Below are 21,109 nucleotides of genomic sequence, written 5' to 3'. Positions count from 1 at the left end.
CAAGTGTTAAATATAGAACTTTCCTGCCTTTTGGATGCACGTCTGGCTTTGGCTCAAAAAACTAAACAAAGAACTGCAGCAAAAACGACATCAAAACTGCATGTGTGATCCTAGCCTAAGGCTGGATTCACACACAGCGTTGTGCTGTGTTTTTGTGAGGTTTTTTTTGGCCTTTAAATGGCGTTTGTATGCGTTTAATAGTGCGTCCAGATGTTACATTAAAGTCTATAGTAAAGTATAAAATGTACTACACACAACTGCGTTTTGGTTTGTGGCATTTTTGAGAAAATGTTGGCGTTTTTTTTCCAAACGCCGCACACTCTGGGTATGGCATTATTTCAGGATTTTTTCGCGTAGGCTTCTCTATAGGACTTCAAAACGCTAGAAAAAAAAACCATGTATAAAAATTACAGTAAATTAAAACTGCCACTAAAAACGTCTTTAAAAAAACGCATGTTATATCTTAATAACGTTGGCATTTTTAGAAGCGTTTTTTATGCGGTTTAAATTGCCAGAAAATACTTGTGTTTTATGGAGGCCAAAACTGCATGTAAGAAACAAGATAACAATAAGGCCTCATTTACACGAGCGTAATATACGCGCGTGCGACGCGCGTGCTTTTCACGCGTGTCGTACGCACCTATATTACTCTATGGGGCAGTTTAGACGATGCGTGAATTTTGCGCAGCGTGAGTGTGTTGCGTAAAACTCACGACATGTTCTATAATCGTGCGTTTTTCACGCAACACGCACCCATTGAAGTCAATGGGTGCGTGAAAACAACGCATGCCACACGGACGCTACTGCGTTGCATGCGCGAAAATCACGCAAGAGCTGTCAAAAGGATGAATGTAAACAGAAAAGCACCACGTGCTTTTCGGTTTACAAACATCCAAACGGAGTGTCAAATTAGAGATGAGCGCACCGAACTTCACCGGGTTCGGCCGAACTCGTTTTGACCGAACCCGGCAAAAAATGTTCAGGTACGCGACGTCAGGAGACAGTCACTGCCCACGGTGCTGAAAGACTTAAACTGTTTCAGCACCATGGACAGTGACTTTCGATCGCCATATACATATACGTGTAAAAAAAAACAGAAGTTCGGACTTACCGATAAGTAAGCTCCTTACTCCAGTCCGACCTCCCGGGATGACAATTCAGGCCAAGTGACAGCTGCAGCCAATCACAGGCCAAGCACAGGCTGCAGCCAATCACAGGCTGCAGCGGTCTCATGGACTGCCGCGTCATCCTGGGAGGTGGGGCCGGATGACAAGAGAGGGACGCGTCACCAAGGCAACGGCCGGGAGACCGGACTGGAGGAAGCAGGCAGTTCATGGTAAGTTTGAACGTCTTTTTTTATTCACAGGTTGCTGTATATTGTGATCGGCATTCACTGTCGAGGGTGCTGAAAGAGTTACTGCCGATCAGTTAGCTCTTTCAGCACCTTGGACAGTGACGGGCGTCGACTAGCCTCATCTCTATGATGGCGGCTGCGCGAAAATCACGCAGCCGCGCATCATACACGGATGACACACGGAGCTGTCAAATGCCTTTTGCGCGCGCAAAACGCAGCGTTTTTTGCGCGCGCAAAACGCACACGCTCGTGTAAATCAGGCCTAAAAGCTAGGAGGTCTTCTACTGTGAGCAATGGAGAAAGAATTACAGGTTTATTCATTTATGGTATTTTACTGCTCTAGCAAAGAAAGTATTGCAACAAAGTACACACTAACAAGGAAATAGAATATTGACTCGTATCTAGCAGATTTTATCTAGCGAGTTAAATAAGCATCTATCAATGTAGGTGTTCACCTTCTAAGGACCTCTGAGTCAGATATACAGGGTGATTCAAAAATGATGGTGCAAAATTATAGCCTCGGTATTCATAACCTGGAGAACATAACATACATTTATTAACATGAAAAGATACACTATCCATCCAAGTTTTATCTATACACTACAAATGTTCAAAAGGATTTCCATTGGGGACACGGCAATGTCTAGACGGTAGTCCAGTTCTGTCCAGATGCGTGTCAGTGATGTGTTGTGTTAGGTCATTGTGGCTGGGGGAAGGGGGCAGATACACGGAGTCCTTAATTTAGCCCCACAGAAAGAAGCCGCATGGTGATAGATCTGGCGATCCTGGAGGCCAGCGCAGCATTGGTGAATTGTGCGGCCGATCCAACGTTCCAGTAGAGTTTCATTCAGGTATTGGCGAACATCCAAATGGAAATGTAGAGGTGCACCATCCTGCTGATAGACTACTTGTGGCAGATCTTCCTTTATCTGTGGCGTAAGCCATTCCTTTAACATGGTAGGAGTGGCCAGTGACAGTATCCTTGGCAAAAAAAAAGAAGGGGCCGTAGACTTTGTGCCTGCTCATTTTACAGAACACGTTTACTTTAGGCAGAGGCGTATCTAGGTTCTCCAGCACCCGGGGCAAAGATTCAGTTTGGCGCCCTCCCCCAACCTCTTTCCCGACATCTCCTTCCCCATCACCATGTTTGTTTTCTCTACCAATCAGTGACGTGTCATTTATTTTCCAAATTTTTTTATGTAACTCGAGCATAAAAACATTTGTGCAGTTTACAAGCAATATAGTTCTATACACATCACCGGAACTAAGCTCATTACATATATACAGCACCAGAACAAAGCTCAGTACATAAATACAGCATCAGAACAAAGCTCAATACATATATACATCCCCAAAACCAAGCTCAGTACATATATACAGCTCCAGAACCAAGCTCTGGACATATATACAGCACCAGAACAAAGCTCATTACATATATACAGCACCAGAACACAGCTCATTACATATATACAGTACCAGAACAAAGCTCAGTACATAAATACAGCTCCAGAAACAAGATCATTACATATATACAGCACCAGAACAAAGCTAATTATATAAATACAGCTCCAGAACCAAGCTCAGTACATAAATACAGCCCCAGAACCAAGCTCAGTACATATATATAGTACCAGAACCAAGCTCAGTACATATATACAGCACCAGAACCCAGCTCATTACATATATACAACACCAGCACAAATACAGCTCAATTTAGTGCAACCCTTGTCGTATAGGTTTGCACTAAATTGTTTCAAGCTCCCAGCATGGCCCGAACAATGGTAAGGATATGCTGGGAGTTGCTGTTTCACAAAAAAAAATCCTATCATAATCATACCACCCATCATCTCGCTGCAGATCATATAGTGACTACAGTACTGATTAGAGGCCGAATAAACAGTTACATTAAGTGACTCACCGGTGACGTCTCACATTCTAGTTCTTTTTCTCCATTCGGTTCAGACCTCTATGATGAACTATCAGCTCCCTGCTTCAGAATTAGTTTAGAGCTGAGGGAGCTCCTCCGCTCGCCGAAGACTCCCCGGACACAGAACTACTTTAAGCGCTGTGCTCGGGGAAGCCCTTGACGGTACTGTCCTTATATGGACAGTGACGTTAGTGGCTAATACTTGAGCGGTATCCCCGTTGCTGACTCTAGCCGGGGATTTCGCTCATAAATGGACAGTACCGTCAAGGGCTTCCCCGAGCACAGCGCTTAAAGTAGCGCTGTGCCCGGGGAACCCTCAGCGAGCGGAGGAGCGCCTTGTGCTCTTCCGCTATGAACTAATTCTGAAGCAGGGAGCTGATGGTTCCCTGCTTCAGAATTAGTTTGACAGCAGGACATACCCCCGGCTGCCCGGGACAGCGGGACACCGCCCGGAGTCCGGGACTGTCTGGCTGAATCCGGGACGGTTGGGAAGTATAAAATTAGATAAATAGATAGATAGATAAATAGATAGATAAACAGATATGAGATAGATAGATAGATAGATAGATAGATATGAGATAGATAGATATGAGATAGCATTGTTTGAAAAAGGCTCCACAAATAGAGCCGAAACGTTGCACAGGGGCTAATAAAACCCAATTTTTGTCACTTTGAATCGGAGTGCTGCCTATTCTTGGAAACATATTGAAAGATTTGGAACCAAAAATCGGGTTCCCAAGGCATGCACCCATCCGTTATTAGTGCTGGTGCTGCTGGACTAGATAGATAGATAGAGGAACAAATAGATCCAGCAGCACCGGTGTAGTGTGGGTGCAGGCCAACGGGAACAGACCAAGATCCCAATTCGATACGAAACAAAAATCAGGCAGCACTCCGTACAAATCAAGGTGAAACAAGAGGGTACTTTATTGTCCCATAGACAGCAACGTTTCAGCTCCTTCCACTGGAGCCTTTCTCACGCTTTTGTATCGTATAGATAGATAGATAGATAGATAGATAGATAGATAGATAGATAGATAGATAGATAGATAGATAGATAGATAGATAGATAGATAGATAGATAGATAGATAGATAGATAGATAGATGGATAGATAGATATGTTTAATGGAGAAATGTGTTTTTTTATTACCAGTATTACTAATACTATTCTCCCTCTAATGCCAGGAGACGGAGAAGTTACAGCAGTCCCGTGACGGGGGGTGCGGGGGGGGGGCACTGGGGGGGGCCCGAGAGGATGGGTCGGGAGGGGGGTCACGAGGGGGGACGGAAGCCGCAAAAAGAATGTGCCTGGAGACTCAAGTCTTTTTATCATAAAATAATGTCATTTATTTTATGATTTTAGAAACACTAGTGTTCCCAGGCACTAAATTGTTTAAACTGTGTACTCACCACTGTCCTGTGGCTTCTTTTCCTCTGCAGTGCTCTGCTCTGGTGTGTCTGTTCCCTCTCTCCAGGCAGACTGCGCGGTTGGGAGCTATTATAGTGCAGGAGGGGGTGGCGGCAGCTGGTTTCAGTGGCGCCGCCAACCCCTCAGAGAGGCAGCATGCCGCCGTCATGGACGGTGCGGCCCTGGCACCCCCCTCTAAGTTGCGCCCGGGGCACATGACCTGCACATGCCCTGCCTACCCCCCTAGCTACGCCCCTACTTTAAGTGAGTCCCTCATGCTCGGTAAGGGCACATAGTTTTTCTGAGCCCCAAATTCTAACGTTGTGGCGTTTGACTTTCCCACTGAGCTGAAAGGTAGCCTCATCGCTGAACACAAGCCTGTCAGCGAATTTGTCCTCTTCCAATCGGCCCTTCAAGTCAATGCAAAAGGTACGGTGTTTTAGTTTATCATCTGGTTTCAACTCCTGAAGAAGATGTAATCTGTATGGCTTACTACGCAGCCTAAGGCTGGATTCACACACAGCATTGTGCTGTGTTTTTATGAGGTTTTTTTTGTGGCCTTTAAATGGCGTTTGTATATTTAATAGTACGTCCAGATGTTACATTAAAGTCTATAGTAAAGTATAAAATGTACTACACACAACTGTGTTTTGGTTTGTGGCGTTTTTGAAAAAATGTTGGCGTTTATTTCCAAATGCCGCACACTCTGGGTATGGCATTTTTTCAGGATTTTTTCACGTAGGCTTCTCTACAGGACTTCAAAACGGCAGAAAAAAAAACATGTATAAAAATTACACCAAATTAAAACTGTCACTAAAAACTAATTTAAAAAAACGCATGTTTCATATTAATAACGTTAGCATTTTTAAAAGTGTTTTTTATGCGATTTAAATTGTCAGAAAAAAATTGTTTTCAGGAGGCCACAACTGCATGTAGGGGTCAGTTCACACTGAGTTTTTTGACAAGTTTTTTGATGAGGAAAATGCGCCAAAAAATGGCCAAAAATGCCTCCCATTGATTTCAATGGGAGGCATAGGCGTTTTTTTCCCGCGAGCGGAAAAAAACGGCTCGTGAGAAAAAAAAGGGACATGCCCTATCTTCGGGCATTTACGTCTCTGACCTCCCATTGACATCAATGGGAGGCAGAGAAAGCGTATTTTGCAGCGTTTTTTTGCCTGCGGCGCTCAATGGCCGCGGGCGAAAAATGCTGTGAAAAACGCTGCGAAAATCGGCGTGCAGGCAGAGCAAAATCTGCCTCAAAATTCCAAACAGAATTTTGAGGCAGATTTTCTGCCTTCAAAAAGCTCAGTGTGAACCCAGCCTAAGAATCCAGCCCTAGCTTATTATGAGTAGATGTAGAGTTGTGCTATACATTTGTGCTATTTCTCCTTAATCCAGTGAATAAATATGGCTTAAACTACTCCCACTTGTCTTGTCACTTTTTAAAAATGTGATAAGTGAAGAGAACAGTTGGCAAACATTGAGCAAATATGCTGCATGTTCACTTTCCCATGCATTTTACACCAAAACACATTGACAAATATGAGCCATTGTGTGTAGAGTACTTCATACTCCCTATTGACTACAAAAAAATACTGAACTGCTCTGTTTTAGCAACCACAAAATTGCCCAAAAATATGGTGCGGGGGGTGATCTATGGAGCGGGCTCACGCGTATTACAGCTGACATCCTGCACTAACGGCCAGGGACAGAGATTGCACTGTTCCTGGCAGGTTAACCACTTAGATGCCATGGTAAATAGCGACCGCGGCTTCTAAGCCGTTAGAAAAAGGGGTTGTCCCCCTCAGACAGCCCATCGGCCCCCCAGCGACGCAATGGCATGATTCTGATGGTTTCTTTCTGCCTCTGTTAAGCCGTTAGAAAAAGGGGGGCAGCCTCCTCCGACAACCCATCACCCCCCCCCCACACAATGCGATCGCGGGGTGCCGATGGTTGTCACGGCAGCCCGGGGGCCTAATGTAGGACCCCAGGTCTGCCTTTTTTCTGCCTCTGCCAGGGCTCAACAGAAGCCTGTAAAAATGACAATGCACTGCAATACATTAGTATTGTAGTGTATTGAACCAGTGATCTGAAAATCGCTGGTTCAAATCCCCTAAGGCAGTGGTCCCCAACCACTGGGGCAACGGACCAATTCCCGGGCCGTGGATCATTTGGTACCGGGCCACGGTATACGGTATTCGCCCCGGTTGAAACAGGGAATCCCGGGCAAAAAAACGCACCAAACTGTGGTGCAGTTTTTCGCCCTTAATGTCCGCTGCGGAAAACTGCAGCAGGCCGGCCTCCTGTGATGACGTTTCATCCCAGGAGACTGCTGCAGCCTGTGATTGGCTGCAGCGGCGGTCACATGGGTTGAAGCATCATCCCAAGAGGTCGGCCCTCAGACGTCATCCAGGCTGGCCTCCTGGGATGATGTTTCATCCCGTGGGACCGCCACTACAGCCTGTGATTGGCTGCAGCGGTCACATGGTATGAAACGTCAACCGAGGAGGCCGGCCTGGAGGAAGAAACATACTTGTGGGTAAGTATAAGATTTTTTTTTATTTTCTGAGTTGCGTTTTTTTCAGCGGAATTGCTGCGATTCCACCGCAATAAATGCAACTGCTATTTGTTGTGGGTTTTACCTCCCCATTGAATTCAATAGGGAAAACCCGCAACAAATAAGCAGCATTTATGCAAATACAATTGACATGCTGCGAAATAAAACTACGCACCACGTGTCAATTTCTGAGCGTTTTTTTTCACTCAGTATTTACGCAGCGTGTGGATGAGATTTGTTCTATCTCAACCACTTTGCTGCTACTGTATTATGCTGTGGATTTTCCACATCGAAGTCTGTTGCGGAAAACCTGCAGTATTTACAATGCGTGTGAACTGATCATAAAAACGTTTCAATTTTTATTATATTTACACTAAATTGCAGTCTGCAGGGTGTTTTGTAATGCGCGTGACAAAACACCCCCCCCCCCCTCGCCGGTCCGTGGAAAAATTGTCCTGCATGAAAGTGGGCCTTAGTGCAAAAAAGGTTGGGGACCGCTGCCCTAGGGGGACTAATGAAAAACGTAACAAATAATAAAATAAAATTTTCTGTAGTGTACTAAAAAATCTATATAGTAAAAGTTCAAAACAAACCTCCTTTCCCATTTTTTCCCTAAAGAAATGTTAAAAAGAATAAAAGTTCACAGAACTGGTATCGTCGCGTCCATAAAAGTCCAAACTATTACAATATAATGTTATTTAACCTTCTCGGTGAACTCGGTATAAAAAAAAATATTAAAACCTTATCTCCCAAAAAAAGGGAATAAAAACTGATCAAAAAGTTGCATCTACCCAAAAATTATACCAATAAAAACGACAGCTTGTCCTGTAATAAATAAGCCCTGACACGACGGAAAAATAAAAAAGTTATGGCTCTCAGTGTGTGCCAACACAAAACAATTTTTTTTAAACAAATAGTTTATTTATAAAAGTGGTAAAACATTAAAAAAAACTATAAATTTGGTATTGCCGTAATCGTATCAACCCATAGAATAAGGTGAACATGTAATTTTTACCGCACAATGAATGCCTTCAAAATGAAAACCCCCAAAAAATGGCGCAATCGCTGTTTTTTTGCCCATTTTACTCCACAAATATTTTTTTTTTCAGTTTCCCAATACATTATACGGTACATTAAATGGTGCCATGAAAAACGACAACATGTCCTGCCAAAAAACAAGCCCCATACGGCTTTTTTCGATAAAAAAATATAAAAAGTTATGGCTTTGGAGGGCGGGGAGGAAAAAACTAAAATGAAAAAACTAAAATTTGCCATTTCCTTAAGGGGTTAAATATTTTGCATGGACTTATCTTTGATATCTGTTTTTGTTAGGTCTTTTTCTACTTAAAACATTGTTGCAGACCTAGTACACCCCCTCATGGCAACTGTATTTACTAATGGTAGTGGCCTCTTCCAGCAGGATAATGCCCCCTACCATACTGCAATTATTGTCTAGGAAAGGTTTGAGGAATATGACAAAGAGTTCAAGGTCTTTACTTGGGCTCCAAATTCCCGAGATGTCAATCTGTTTGACATCTGTGGGATGTGCTGGAGAAAAAGTCCAATCCATGAGCGCCTCACCATTTTCTGAGAGACTAAATTTTGGTTTTTCATTAACTGTTCGCCATAATCATCAACATTAAAATAAAAAAATGCTGGAAAAAGATCACTCTGTCTGTAATGAATCTATATAATACGAGTTTCACTTTTTTAATTGAATTAGTGAAATAAATTAACTTTTTGATGATATTCTAAGTCATTGAGAAGGACTAGTATATATATATATACACTACTGTTCAAAAGTTTGGGGTCACCCAGACAATTTTGTGTTTTCCATGAAAACTCACACTTATATTTAGCAAATGAGTTGCAAATGACTAGAAAATATAGTCAAGACATTGACAAGGTTAGAAATAATGATTTTTATTTGAAATAATAATTTTCTCCTTCAAACTTTGCTTTCGTCAAAGAATGCTCCATTTGCAGCAATTACAACATTGCAGACCTTTGGCATTCTAGCTGTTAATTTGCTGAGGTAATCGGGAGAAATTTCACCCCATGCTTCCAGAAGCCCCTCCCACAAGTTGGATTGGCTTGATGGGCACTTCTTGCGTACCATACGGTCAAGCTGCTCCCACAACAGCTCTATGGGGTTGAGATCTGGTGACTGCGCTGGCCACTCCTTTACAGATAGAATACCAGCTGCCTGCTTCTTCCCTAAATAGTTCTTGCATAATTTGGAGGTGTGCTTTGGGTCATTGTCCTGTTGTAGGATGAAATTGGCTCCAATCAAGCGCTGTCCACAGGGTATGGCATGGCGTTGCAAAATGGAGTGATAGCCTTCCTTATTCAAAATCCCTTTTACCTTGTACAAATCTCCCACTTTACCAGCACCAAAGCAACCCCAGACCATCACATTACCTCCACCATGCTTGACAGATGGCGTCAGGCACTCTTCCAGCATCTTTTCAGTTGTTCTGCGTCTCACAAATGTTCTTCTGTGTGATCCAAACACCTCAAACTTCGATTCGTCTGTCCATAACACTTTTTCCCAATCTTCCTCTGTCAAATGTCTGTGTGCTTTTGCCCATATTAATCTTTTCCTTTTATTAGCCAGTCTCAGATATGACTTTTTCTTTGCCACTCTGCCCTGAAGGCCAGCATCCCCGAGTCGCCTCTTCACTGTAGATGTTGACACTGGCGTTTTGCGTGTACTATTTAATGAAGCTGCCAGTTGAGGACCTGTGAGGCGTCTATTTCTCAAACTAGAGACTCTAATGTACTTGTCTTGTTGCTCAGTTGTGCAGCGGGGCCTCCCACTTCTCTTTCTACTCTGGTTAGAGTCTGTGTGTGCTGTCCTCTGAAGGGAGTAGTACACACCGTTGTAGGAAATCTTCAGTTTCTTGGCAATTTCTCGCATGGAATAGCCTTCATTTCTAAGAACAAGAATAGACTGTCGAGTTTCATATGAAAGCACTCTTTTTCTAGCCATTTTGAGAGTTTAATCGAACCCACAAATGTAATGCTCCAGATTCTCAACTAGCTGAAAGGAAGGTCAGTTTTATAGCTCCTCTAAACAGCAAAACTGTTTACAGCGGTGCTAACATAATTGCACAAGGGTTTTCAAGTGTTTTCTAATCATCAATTAGCCTTCTAACACAGTTAGCAAACACAATGTACCATTAGAACACTGGAGTGATGGTTGCTGGAAATGGCCCTCTATACACCTATGTAGATATTGCATTAAAAACCAGACGTTTGCAGCTATAATAGTCATTTAGCACATTAACAATGTATAGAGTGTATTTCTGATTAATTTAATGTTATCTTCATTGAAAAAAACTGTGCTTTTCTTTCAAAAATAGGGAAATTTCTAAGTGACCCTAAACTTTTGAACAGTAGTGTATATATATATATATATATATATATATATATATATATACATATAACAAATGGGGGCCTATGTATACCGAACATGAGCCTAAGCTTTAAAAACATCACAGAAGCATTCTTTTCTTGTGGGCAATGGGAACAGTCTCCTATTTTGCGACTGTCCATGTGTGCTGTTTTTTTCTTTTCCAAAAAGAAGCTATTATCTGTAGTAAATAAATAGTGATTTGTAACAGCCAATAGTAAATTTTAGTTAAAAAATGAGCTGAAAGCTAAGTAAGGTAGTTATTGTTAACATTGCATTACATGATTCACTGTATTCATTTCCTGAGAACAACCAGCATTACATGTTCAGCGTTGATGTTCAAACAAAGCAAGATATTACTATTTCCCATATGTTAGCAGGCACATTGTCATCTTTAGTAAAGAAACAAGATAACAATAAAAGCTAAGAGGTCTTCTACTCTGAGCAATGGAGAAAGAATTACAGGTTTTATTCATTTATGGTATTTTACTGCTCTAGCAAACTAAGTATTGTAACAAAGTAAACACTAACAAGGAAATAGAATATTGACTCGTATCTAGAAGATTTTATCTAGCGAGTTAAATAAGCATCTATCAATGTAGGTGTTCACCTTCTAAGGACCTCTGAGTCAGATATACAGGGTGATTCAAAAATGATGGTGCAAATTTATAGCCCCGGTATTCATAACCTGGAAAACATAACATAAATTTATTAACATGAAGACACACCATCCATCCAAGTTTTATCTATACACCCTTACAACATACAAATGTTCAATAGGATTTCCATTGGGGACACGGCAATGTCTAGGCGGTAGTCCAGTTCTGTCCAGATGCGTGCCAGAGTATCCTCGGATATGGACTCCCCTGTTTTAGTGATGCGTTGTGTTAGGTCATTGTGGCTGGGGGAAGGGGGCAGATACACTGAGTCTTTAATTTAGCCCCACAGAAAGAAGCCACATGTTGATAGATCTGGCGATCCTGGAGGCCAGCGCAGCATTGGTAAAATTGTGCGGCCGATCCAACGTTCCAATAGAGTTTCATTCAGGTGTTGGCGAACATCCAAATGGAAATGTTGAGTTGCACCATCCTGCTGATAGACTACATGTGGCAGATCTTCCGTTATCTGTGGCATAAGCCATTCCTTTAACATGGTAGGAATGGCCAGTGACAGTATACTTGGCAAAAAAAAGAAGGGACCGTAGACTTTGTGCCTGCTCATTGTACAGAACACGTTTACTTTGGGTGAGTCCCTCATGTGCTAGATAGAGGCACATGATTTTTCAGAGCCCGGAATTCTAACGTTGTGGCGATTGACCTTTGCTCTGAGGTGAAAGGCAGCCTCATCGCTGAACACCAGCCTGTCAGCAAATTCGTCCTCTTCCAATCAGCCCTTTAAGTCAATGCAAAAGTCACAGCGTTTTGGTTTGTCATCTGGTTTCAACTCCTGAAGAAGATGTAATCTGTATGGCTTACTACACAGACATTTTCGGAAGATTCGCCATACTGTGGGTTGTGGCACCTGTGGTTCCATACAAGTCAGCCTGGTCGACTTTCTAGGACTACGCTCGTACACGGTTCAAATCCTGTTTACTGTCTCCTCCGAAGTCTTTAGGCAGCCTGGACTTTTCCCATGACCTAAACACCCAGTGGTTTCGAATTGCTTCAACCAACGCGAAATGCAATTTCTATGCGGAGTACATTTACCAAATTTAATCTGAAAGTTGTGCTGTACTGTCACAACAGACACTGTTCTTGCAGATTCCAACACGCAAAAAGCTTTTTGTTACTTCGATGATTTAAAGGGGGCTACTACTGAAACATTCTCAGGATTATAATTTTTTTTATGTAGCACAACATATACCATGGGGTTTTACACCAAGGAAGTAGCAGGCATACAGACATTTTTTTTGTAAAACAGAAGAAAAGTAGGAGAATCCCGCCTACATGCTTAAACTCCAAAGAGGATGGGGAAGTGATACAATAGGTTAAAAAAGTTAATATATTGTAAAGCGTATCAGCCACATGTAATCAGACATGACAGACTGTGTGACTATCAACTGAGCTCCCACAATGCACTACTCTCTGGTAACAAGAAATCAGTCAAATTCTAAATTCCTCATGCACACGACTGTGTGTGTCGGCTGGGTCCCGTCAGTGATCCGTGAAAAAATAGGACATGTCCTCTCTTTCCACAGATTCACCCGCTAAAGTGAATGGGTCTGTGAAAAATATCGGGTGCCACTCGGATGCTGTGATAAACAGCCTGAGTGGCACTCGGTCATGTGCAACATGACTTACACTTCATTCACATCTCCGTTGTGCCTTCCGTTCTAGCGGATCCACAGAAGACCACAAGAACGGAAGTTTCAGTCAAAAAACCCATTGATTTCAATGGGTTTTGTTTTTGCATCAGTTGTGCTCGGTTAAGCGCCGTTCCGTCAGGTTTCCATTTTTGTGACTGAAGCTATTTGCTGCGCTATTTGCTGCGCTATTTGCTGCGCTATTATTTCTGTCAAAAATTACGGAAGCCTGATGGAGAGGACGTTTCCGTATTTTTTTAACATTGAAGTCAATGGATGACGGATACAAACTGATATGCCATCCGTTTGTATCAGTTAGGCATTATGTTTAACGGATTCTGCGCAGACAAAGGCTATGTTCACATCTAAGTCGGAGGCTCCGTTAGGGGCCTGCGTCTCAGATCCGGCAGGGTTTACCAGACACAATAGCGTAGCAGTCAATGGCTTCCGTCGGCAACCGGCGGTATCCATTGGTTCCGTTATTCCCTTGTTCTGCTCCTCTGATGGAGCACAACAACAGCACACAGCAACACAGGTGTGCACCCAGCCTAAAAATGAAATCAAAAAAGATGCATAGATAAAAATGGGGTATAACTGATGGGAAACTGACACAAATGGAAAGAAAAGAGTCAGGTTTTTTTATGGATCCGGTGAACTGATCCGTAAAAAAAACCAACATATTTTACCTTCCGTTGCATCCAGTCTAACGCCAAGCAAAAAGAAAAATGCAGGATCCACCGGGTGCCACCAAAATGAGAAGGACCAGAGTAAATACTAGAAAGGATGATTTAATGAACGTACAACGTGTTTCAAGGTCGGTCTGATCTCTTTCTCAGGGACATAAAAAATGTTCACAAGCACTACAACCGCACAGTGCTGAAAGTGATGCAAATTATGTAACAAACGGTGAAAAATACATCATTAAAACAAATTGGATAAAAAGTATTAAATCAAAGATATATAGTTCACAAAACAGCAGGTATGATGATATTATAATATGCAATATAACATATACATACAAATGTAATTGAAAACATGTTTGAAATAAAATGTATTCAAATTTCTTTTGAATTATTAGTGTGTTGCAACCTCGGAAATGGATCAAAGAAAAGAGGGAGAAAAAAAAAGGAAAGAGTGGGAGGGGAGAAAGAAGGAAAAAGGAAAGAAAAGATGGGGAGGAAAGAAGCTAAAGGGGCAAAACATGAAATAAATGAAAAACCAACCATCGAGGCAAACAATACAGGCTTATAAAAAAAATCACGTGCCAATTGTGATGCCAAAGTGAATTTATATTGATAAAAAAAGGAAAAAAGTGGCCAGCAACACATAAAAAAAAAAGTTTAAATTCATATATGACTATACACCTGACACAGAAAACAGCCAAACAAAGAAGATCACCGTGTAGTCTCGATAGTCTCATTCAAAACATCGGGATATAAGGTGCTTAAAGGAATAGTGTCACGAAAAAAAATATTTTAACATCAGTTTGATTTTAGTCTTTTATTAAAAACTTTTATATTTATTTGTGTGTTTGTGTTTTACTTTTTTTTATTTTTACACTTTTTCTTCCCTATGGGGGCTGCCATTTTTTACTCCATTTCTGTATGTGTCGATTAACGACACATACAGACATGGGGTACGGCAGCCCCAGTCCCATAGTGAATGTGAACGGGGCCCGTTCCATCCACTATGGTGTACGCCGTCTGTGTGGGAACGGCGCATGCGCCGCTCCCACACAGTCCAAGTTGAACTGCGCGCCGTCCGGCGCCATTTTCCTGTGGACCGGAAGTCGCGGCCGGACAGTAAGATTACTACTTCCGGTCGCGGCTTCCGGACTTGTGCACTTGGAGCAGCGGCAGCAGACGGAGCGGACGGACCGGAGGGAGCGGCGGCGACCGGAGCAGGTAAGTGATTTCTATGTATGTTCGTGTTTCAGTGTGTGTTTACTACTGTATGTTAACCTTCTACACTGTGTGTTAGCTCAAAAAATGGCGACACACAGTGTAGGAGGTTAGACCGTTCAAACCCCTCGTTTCTCCCGGCACTAGCCAGGATAAAGGAGGGGGGGATTCTGAGAGCTCACTAGAGCGAGGGATTTTTTCCCAATTTTGCAGCATAAAGCAATGTGGTTGCTTTACCACATGCAATGCTGCAATTTTGGGAATTGCTCCATCTAGTGACCAGTGCTGGGAAATATTATAAATTAGAATCTAATTTATAATATTTCCTGACTCGTGAAAAAAATTAAAAAAATTAGAACAATGTTTAATCACCTACACACTAATTGTTTAACTAAAAAAAAGAATACATTTTTTGCTAACAACACATTCCCTTTAATTTAAAAATACAAAAGGATTCCCTGTTGATCAGTCACCTATAGCGATTCTCGGTCTGCGCCGGGATCTGCTCAAGAATAGTAAGCCTCAAATTTGCATGATCCCCACCATGTTTAAGGTTAAAGTATCTCGAGACACTATGATTCCACACAGCATGCCTTCTATTAGAACGATGCTTGTTCATCCTGGTTCTTGTTGCTTGTTCTGTCCTACCAATGTATTGCAATTTGTTGTCACACTCTCATAAATAGATTACGAACAAAGAAGAACAATTGAGAAAACTCTTAATTTGTGAAAGATTCACTTGTCACATTGGCACGAAAATTCTTGTAACCATGGTTGATCATAGCACAGCACAAACATTTTTTCTGTGAACAGCGAAAATTGCCACATAAACCAGGGAATAGACCCAATGTATTAAATCTAGAGGGTTGGTCGATTCTAGACAGACGGCTGGGGGCCAGAATATTTTTGAGATTCTTCACTCTACGAAAAGTTACCCCTGGTTGATCAGGCAAGGTATCCTTTAGTAAGGGATCTCTTTTTACTATCGGCCAAAATTTGTTTCAAATAGCTCGATATTAGCTAGATCAGCAGATGCCGAATTAAATGAAATGATAAAATTGTGTCTATAAGAATCACTCATTTTTTTTATTATCAGAGGTAATTTCGTTTATGTATCCATTCTTTTTCCTTCTCCCACTTTTTAAACAATCCTCCTGAGTTCATATTTTTGTTTTATTATAAGCTGATTTCAGTATGTGTCCTGCATAGCCCTTGTCCAGGCTGCGTTTCCGTAACAACTTTGGCTGTTCCACGAAATCCTCATCTTTTGTACAGTTTTTCCTTATCCTTCTATATTGCCCATAGGGCACATTCTTCAGTCATTTAGGGAGATGACTGGTGTTGAAATTGAGATAGCTATTTATATCTACCCCCTTAAAATAGGTCTTAGTGTTAATTTTCCCACCTAACTCTTTCATAATAACCAAATCCAAAAATTCTATCAAATTTTTAGAAAAGTTGAGGGTACAATTTAACCCACAATCATTGCTGTTGATTTTCTTGACAAAATCTTCAGCTTCCTGTTTGGTACCCAACCAAATGAAGAACAAGTACCAAACAAGAAGCTGAAGATTTCAACAAGAAATGTTAATTTGTTACATTCAGAATGGCATCCGTAAGTCTGTCCGTTTTTTATTCATTTCAATGGATCTACTAAAACAGTTGCTACAATGCAAATGTGAACAAAGCCTAACTGAGGTTTAGTACAAGATAAGCAAAGTATTCTCAAAGCTGCTTATCAATAAATGCAAATTTCTTTTTTTATAAATTCTTTATTTAAGTTTTTCTTTTAAAACATAGGAAAGGAGGGGTATGGAAGGAGAGTACAGAAAGGAAGGGAAGAGGGTTAGGAGTTACAAAGTATACAAATACAAATTGTAATAAGAGAACAAAGGGTAAACGAACAATTGTCTCTGCTGATATGAGTTTGAGATGCATTTTGTACAACAGGAAAAAAGGAATTGACTGACATCAAAATATTCCAAAATTATGAGTTTGAGAGGAGACGGACACCTCACCCGGTCACAAAAGTCTAATAAGATCATCAGATTTTTGTGCTTTAATCCATCCATCCCAAATCGTGAAGTATTTATCTAGATTTTGTTCTATTTACCAATTAGTTTTTTCAAAGGACTGAAGTAAACAAATTTCGTTATTCCATTTTAAAAATGCGCTTATGGTGCAGTTTACGCTGGTAGTCATTCTACGTTTTTGATTTTTTAAAATTAATTATTGGTATTAGTAAGGCTGCACGTTGTGCATTTTTGTTTTCTTTTTTATAAATGCATATGACTGCAAACTGCATGTGGCCAACCGCACAAACAACACCTGTCTTACGCCTTGTTCACACGGCAGTATTTTGGTCATTATTTTGAATCAGTATTTGTAAGGGCCTTTCATCTGAGATATACGTCGGGAGGAGTCTCGACATATACCTCTGATGGAGGGCACCGACTTATCCCACTGTGTAGGCATACAGTGGGATATGTCGCCCGAACGCCCCAAGCCCAGCGCAAATTTAAGCGCCCCTAGCCAGATCATCCCAAGTGCGCTTACTGGGGAAAAGCCCTTGATATCATTGTCCATATATAGACAGTGACGTTAGGAGCTTAAAAAAAAACTAAATCCAATTCTCTGGCCGGGTGTTCTGCTCCTGGAAACCCCCTGACGTCACTGTCCATATATGGTCAAGGGTTTTTCCAGTCCTCGGACAGAAATGTATTGTGCAAATGCACTGTAGGCAACAACAGAGATGTAGGCAACAACAGAGATGTCTGATATCTGATTTGAAGCAATACATTCTATTGAAACAAACGCAAACAATTCATTAGCACTTTCCCATACAGCACAAAAGCTACATTGTTCATAACAAGATGAATGCATTTCATAAACATTTTACATTTGTTGTACTTGTGGTTCTTTTGTAGAGCATCCAACATTTGTTGTTAAAATGTAAACTTTCTTATTTTGTTTCTAGAACCTCCAAATTCATTGGATCTGAATGGTTCTCACGCCAGAAAAATAAAGCTTACGGCTCCTAACATTAACCTGTCCCTGGACCACAGTGAAGGTTCTATTCTTTCTGATGACAATCTTGATACTCCAGATGAACTTGATATTAACGTAGATGATCTTGATACACCAGATGAAGCAGATTCCTTTGACTTTACTGGAAACGGTAAGATTACAGTCTGACAGCATTCATGTTAAAGGGAAGTCATAGAAACAGCTATACAAGTGTGCTCGACTGTTTCTGTATCATCAATAGATATTATGGGGCCAGGAGTATAAATGTGTGGTCAACTCTGGTTGGCTTCTACTCCTCTTAGGCTGGATTCACACAACCTATTTTCAGGCATAAACGAGGCGTATTATGCCTCGATTTATGCCTGAAAATACGGCTACAATACGTCGGCAAACATCTGCCCATTCATTTGAATGGGTTTGCCGATGACCGGTAATTTACGCGTCGTCGTTTGACAGCTGTCAAACGACGACGCGTAAAATGACTGCCTCGTCAAAGAAGTGCAGGACACTTCTTTGAAACGTAATTTGAGCCGTTCTTCATTGAATTCAATGAAGAACAGCTCAAATGTTCGGCCGTCAAAGACACCTCGCAAAATGCGAGGAGGAGCTTTTACGTCTGAAACGATGCAGCTGTTTTCTCCTGAAAACAGTCTGTCATTTCAGATGTAAAAGCCAGCTAGCGTGTGCACATACCGTTTTTGGAGTGGAGATTTTACAAAATTCTTTTTTGGCACGATGTTGCATTGCGCTGAGGTACTAGTACAGTGAAAACCCCTGAGAAGTGACCTCATTTAGGAAAATACACCCCTCAAGGAATTCATCTAAAAGTGTAGTGAGCATTTTGACCCCAAATGTTTTGAAGAAATTAGTACAAAGTAGATGTTGCAGATTGAAAATTGCCATTTTCCACAGATATGCCATTTCAGTGCCCAATGTGTTGTGCCCAGCTTGTACCACCGTAGACACACACCCCATAAATTGTTAAGCGGTTCTCCAGTGTACAGTAATACCCCATATGGGGTCATAAACTGCTGTTTGGGCACACTTCCAGATCCAGAAGGAGCTCCATTTGACTTTTGGAGCGCAGATTTTGCTTGGTAGTAGTTTTGTTTAGTGTTTTACTGGTGTTTCAGTTTATAATGTGGGTGCATATGTAAGCTGGGCGGAGTACATCAGGATATATGTAAGTTGTGCGTAGTACATCAGGGTATATGTATTATGCGCGGAGTACATCAGGGTATATGCAATCTGTGCGGTGTACATCAGGGTATATGTAATATGTGCTGAGTACATCAGGGTATATGTAAGCTGGGCGGAGTACATCAGGGTATATGTAAGCTGCGCGGAATGCATAAGGGTATTTGTAAGCTGTGTGGAGTGCATTAGGGTATATGTAAGCTGTGTGGAGTACATAAGGGTATATGTAAGCTGTGTGGAGTACATCAGGGTACATGTAAGTTGTGCAGAGTATATCAGGCTATATGTAATCTGTGCGGAGTATATCAGGGTATATGTAAGCTATGTGGAGTACATCAGGGTATATGTAAGCTGGGCGGAGTGCATCAGGTCATAATAGGATGATGTAATAATGGGGTAAATGAATAATAAAATGATCCATGGATAGTGACATACGCTTTGAATCAATCCTTTATGCACATGCCAGATTTTTGGGTGAAGGAGTCGCACTTCTAAAGGGTGTCCGGGGTATTGTACAAAATATCCACACTCCAGCATTGCCTAATCTTTGACTTCTTCACTAGCCCCATATGTAGCACAGACCCCAAAATGTCATAGTTTCCGCTGCATTTACAGGGTCTACCTGTGGGGGCTAGCAAATGATGACGTGGGGTTTTAGGTGAAGAACTGCTGCACATACAGTGAAGGAAATAAGTATTTGATCCCTTGCTGATTTTGTAAGTTTGTCCACTGTCAAAGACATGAACAGGCTAGGTTAATTTTACCAGTGAGAGATAGATTATATATATAAAAAAAAAAAAAGAAAATCACATAGTCAAAATTATATATGTTTTTTTACATTGTGCACAGAGAAATAAGTATTTGATCCCTTTGGCAAACAAGACTTAATACTTGGTGGCAAAACCCTTGTTGGCAAGCACAGCAGTCAGACATTTTTTGCAGTTGATGATGAGGTTTGCACACATGTTAGATGGAATTTTGGCCCACTCCTCTTTGCAGATCATCTGTAAATCATTAAGATTTTGAGGCTGTCGCTTGGAAACTCGGACCTTCAGCTCCCTCCATAAGTTTTCGATGGGATTAAGGTCTGGAGACTGGCTAGGCCACTCCATGACCTTAATGTGCTTCTTTTTGAGCCACTCCTTTGTTGTCTTGGCTGTATGTTTCGGGTCATTGTCGTGCTGGAAGACCCAGCCACGAGCCATTTTTAATGTCCTGGTGGAGGGAAGGAGGTTGTCACTCAGGATTTGACGGTACATGGCTCCATCCATTCTCCCATTGATGCGGTGAAGTAGTCCTGTGCCCTTAGCAGAGAAACACCCCCAAAACATAATGTTTCCACCTCCATGCTTGACAGTGGGGACGGTGTTCTTTGGGTCATAGGCAGCATTTCTCTTCCTCCAAACACGACGAGTTGAGTTAATGCCAAAGAACTCAATTTTAGTCTCATCTGACCACAGCACCTTCTCCCAATCACTCTCAGAATCATCCAGATGTTCATTTGCAAACTTCAGACGGGCCTGTACATGTGCCTTCTTGAGCAGGGGGACCTTGCGGGCACTGCAGGATTTTAATCCATTACGGCGTAATGTGTTACCAATGGTTTTCTTGGTGACTGTGGTCCCAGCTGCCTTGAGATCATTAACAAGTTCCCCCCGTGTAGTTTTCGGCTGAGCTCTCACCTTCCTCAGGATCAAGGATACCCCACGAGGTGAGATTTTGCATGGAGCCCCAGATCGATGTTGATTGACAGTCATTTTGTATGTCTTCCATTTTCTTACTATTGCACCAACAGTTGTCTCCTTCTCACCCAGCGTCTTACTTATGGTTTTGTAGTCCATTCCAGCCTTGTGCAGGTCTATGATCTTGTCCCTGACATCCTTAGAAAGCTCTTTGGTCTTGCCCATGTTGTAGAGGTTAGAGTCAGACTGATTAATTGAGTCTGTGGACAGGAGTCTTTTATACAGGTGACCATGTAAGACAGCAGTCTTTAATGCAGGCACCAAGTTGATTTGGAGCA

At 41.8% G+C, this 21,109-nt stretch overlaps 1 protein-coding gene across 7 annotated transcripts in view; it reads left to right on the top strand.

Moving 5' to 3' along the window:
- The window catches only part of PRUNE2 (prune homolog 2 with BCH domain), a 444,626-nt gene that overhangs the window by 328,061 nt on the left and 95,456 nt on the right, over positions 1 to 21,109 (top strand). For all 7 annotated transcript variants that reach the window (XM_075828260.1, XM_075828248.1, XM_075828238.1 and 4 more), the window contains one exon: positions 17,843 to 18,043. In XM_075828260.1, the coding sequence (XP_075684375.1) occupies positions 17,843 to 18,043 (201 nt within the window). The remainder of the gene's footprint in view (positions 1 to 17,842; positions 18,044 to 21,109) is intronic.

Source organism: Rhinoderma darwinii, chromosome 1, assembly GCF_050947455.1.
Source record: "Rhinoderma darwinii isolate aRhiDar2 chromosome 1, aRhiDar2.hap1, whole genome shotgun sequence".
NCBI lineage: Eukaryota > Metazoa > Chordata > Amphibia > Anura > Rhinodermatidae > Rhinoderma > Rhinoderma darwinii.
This window is presented reverse-complemented; position numbering and strand designations above follow the sequence as displayed.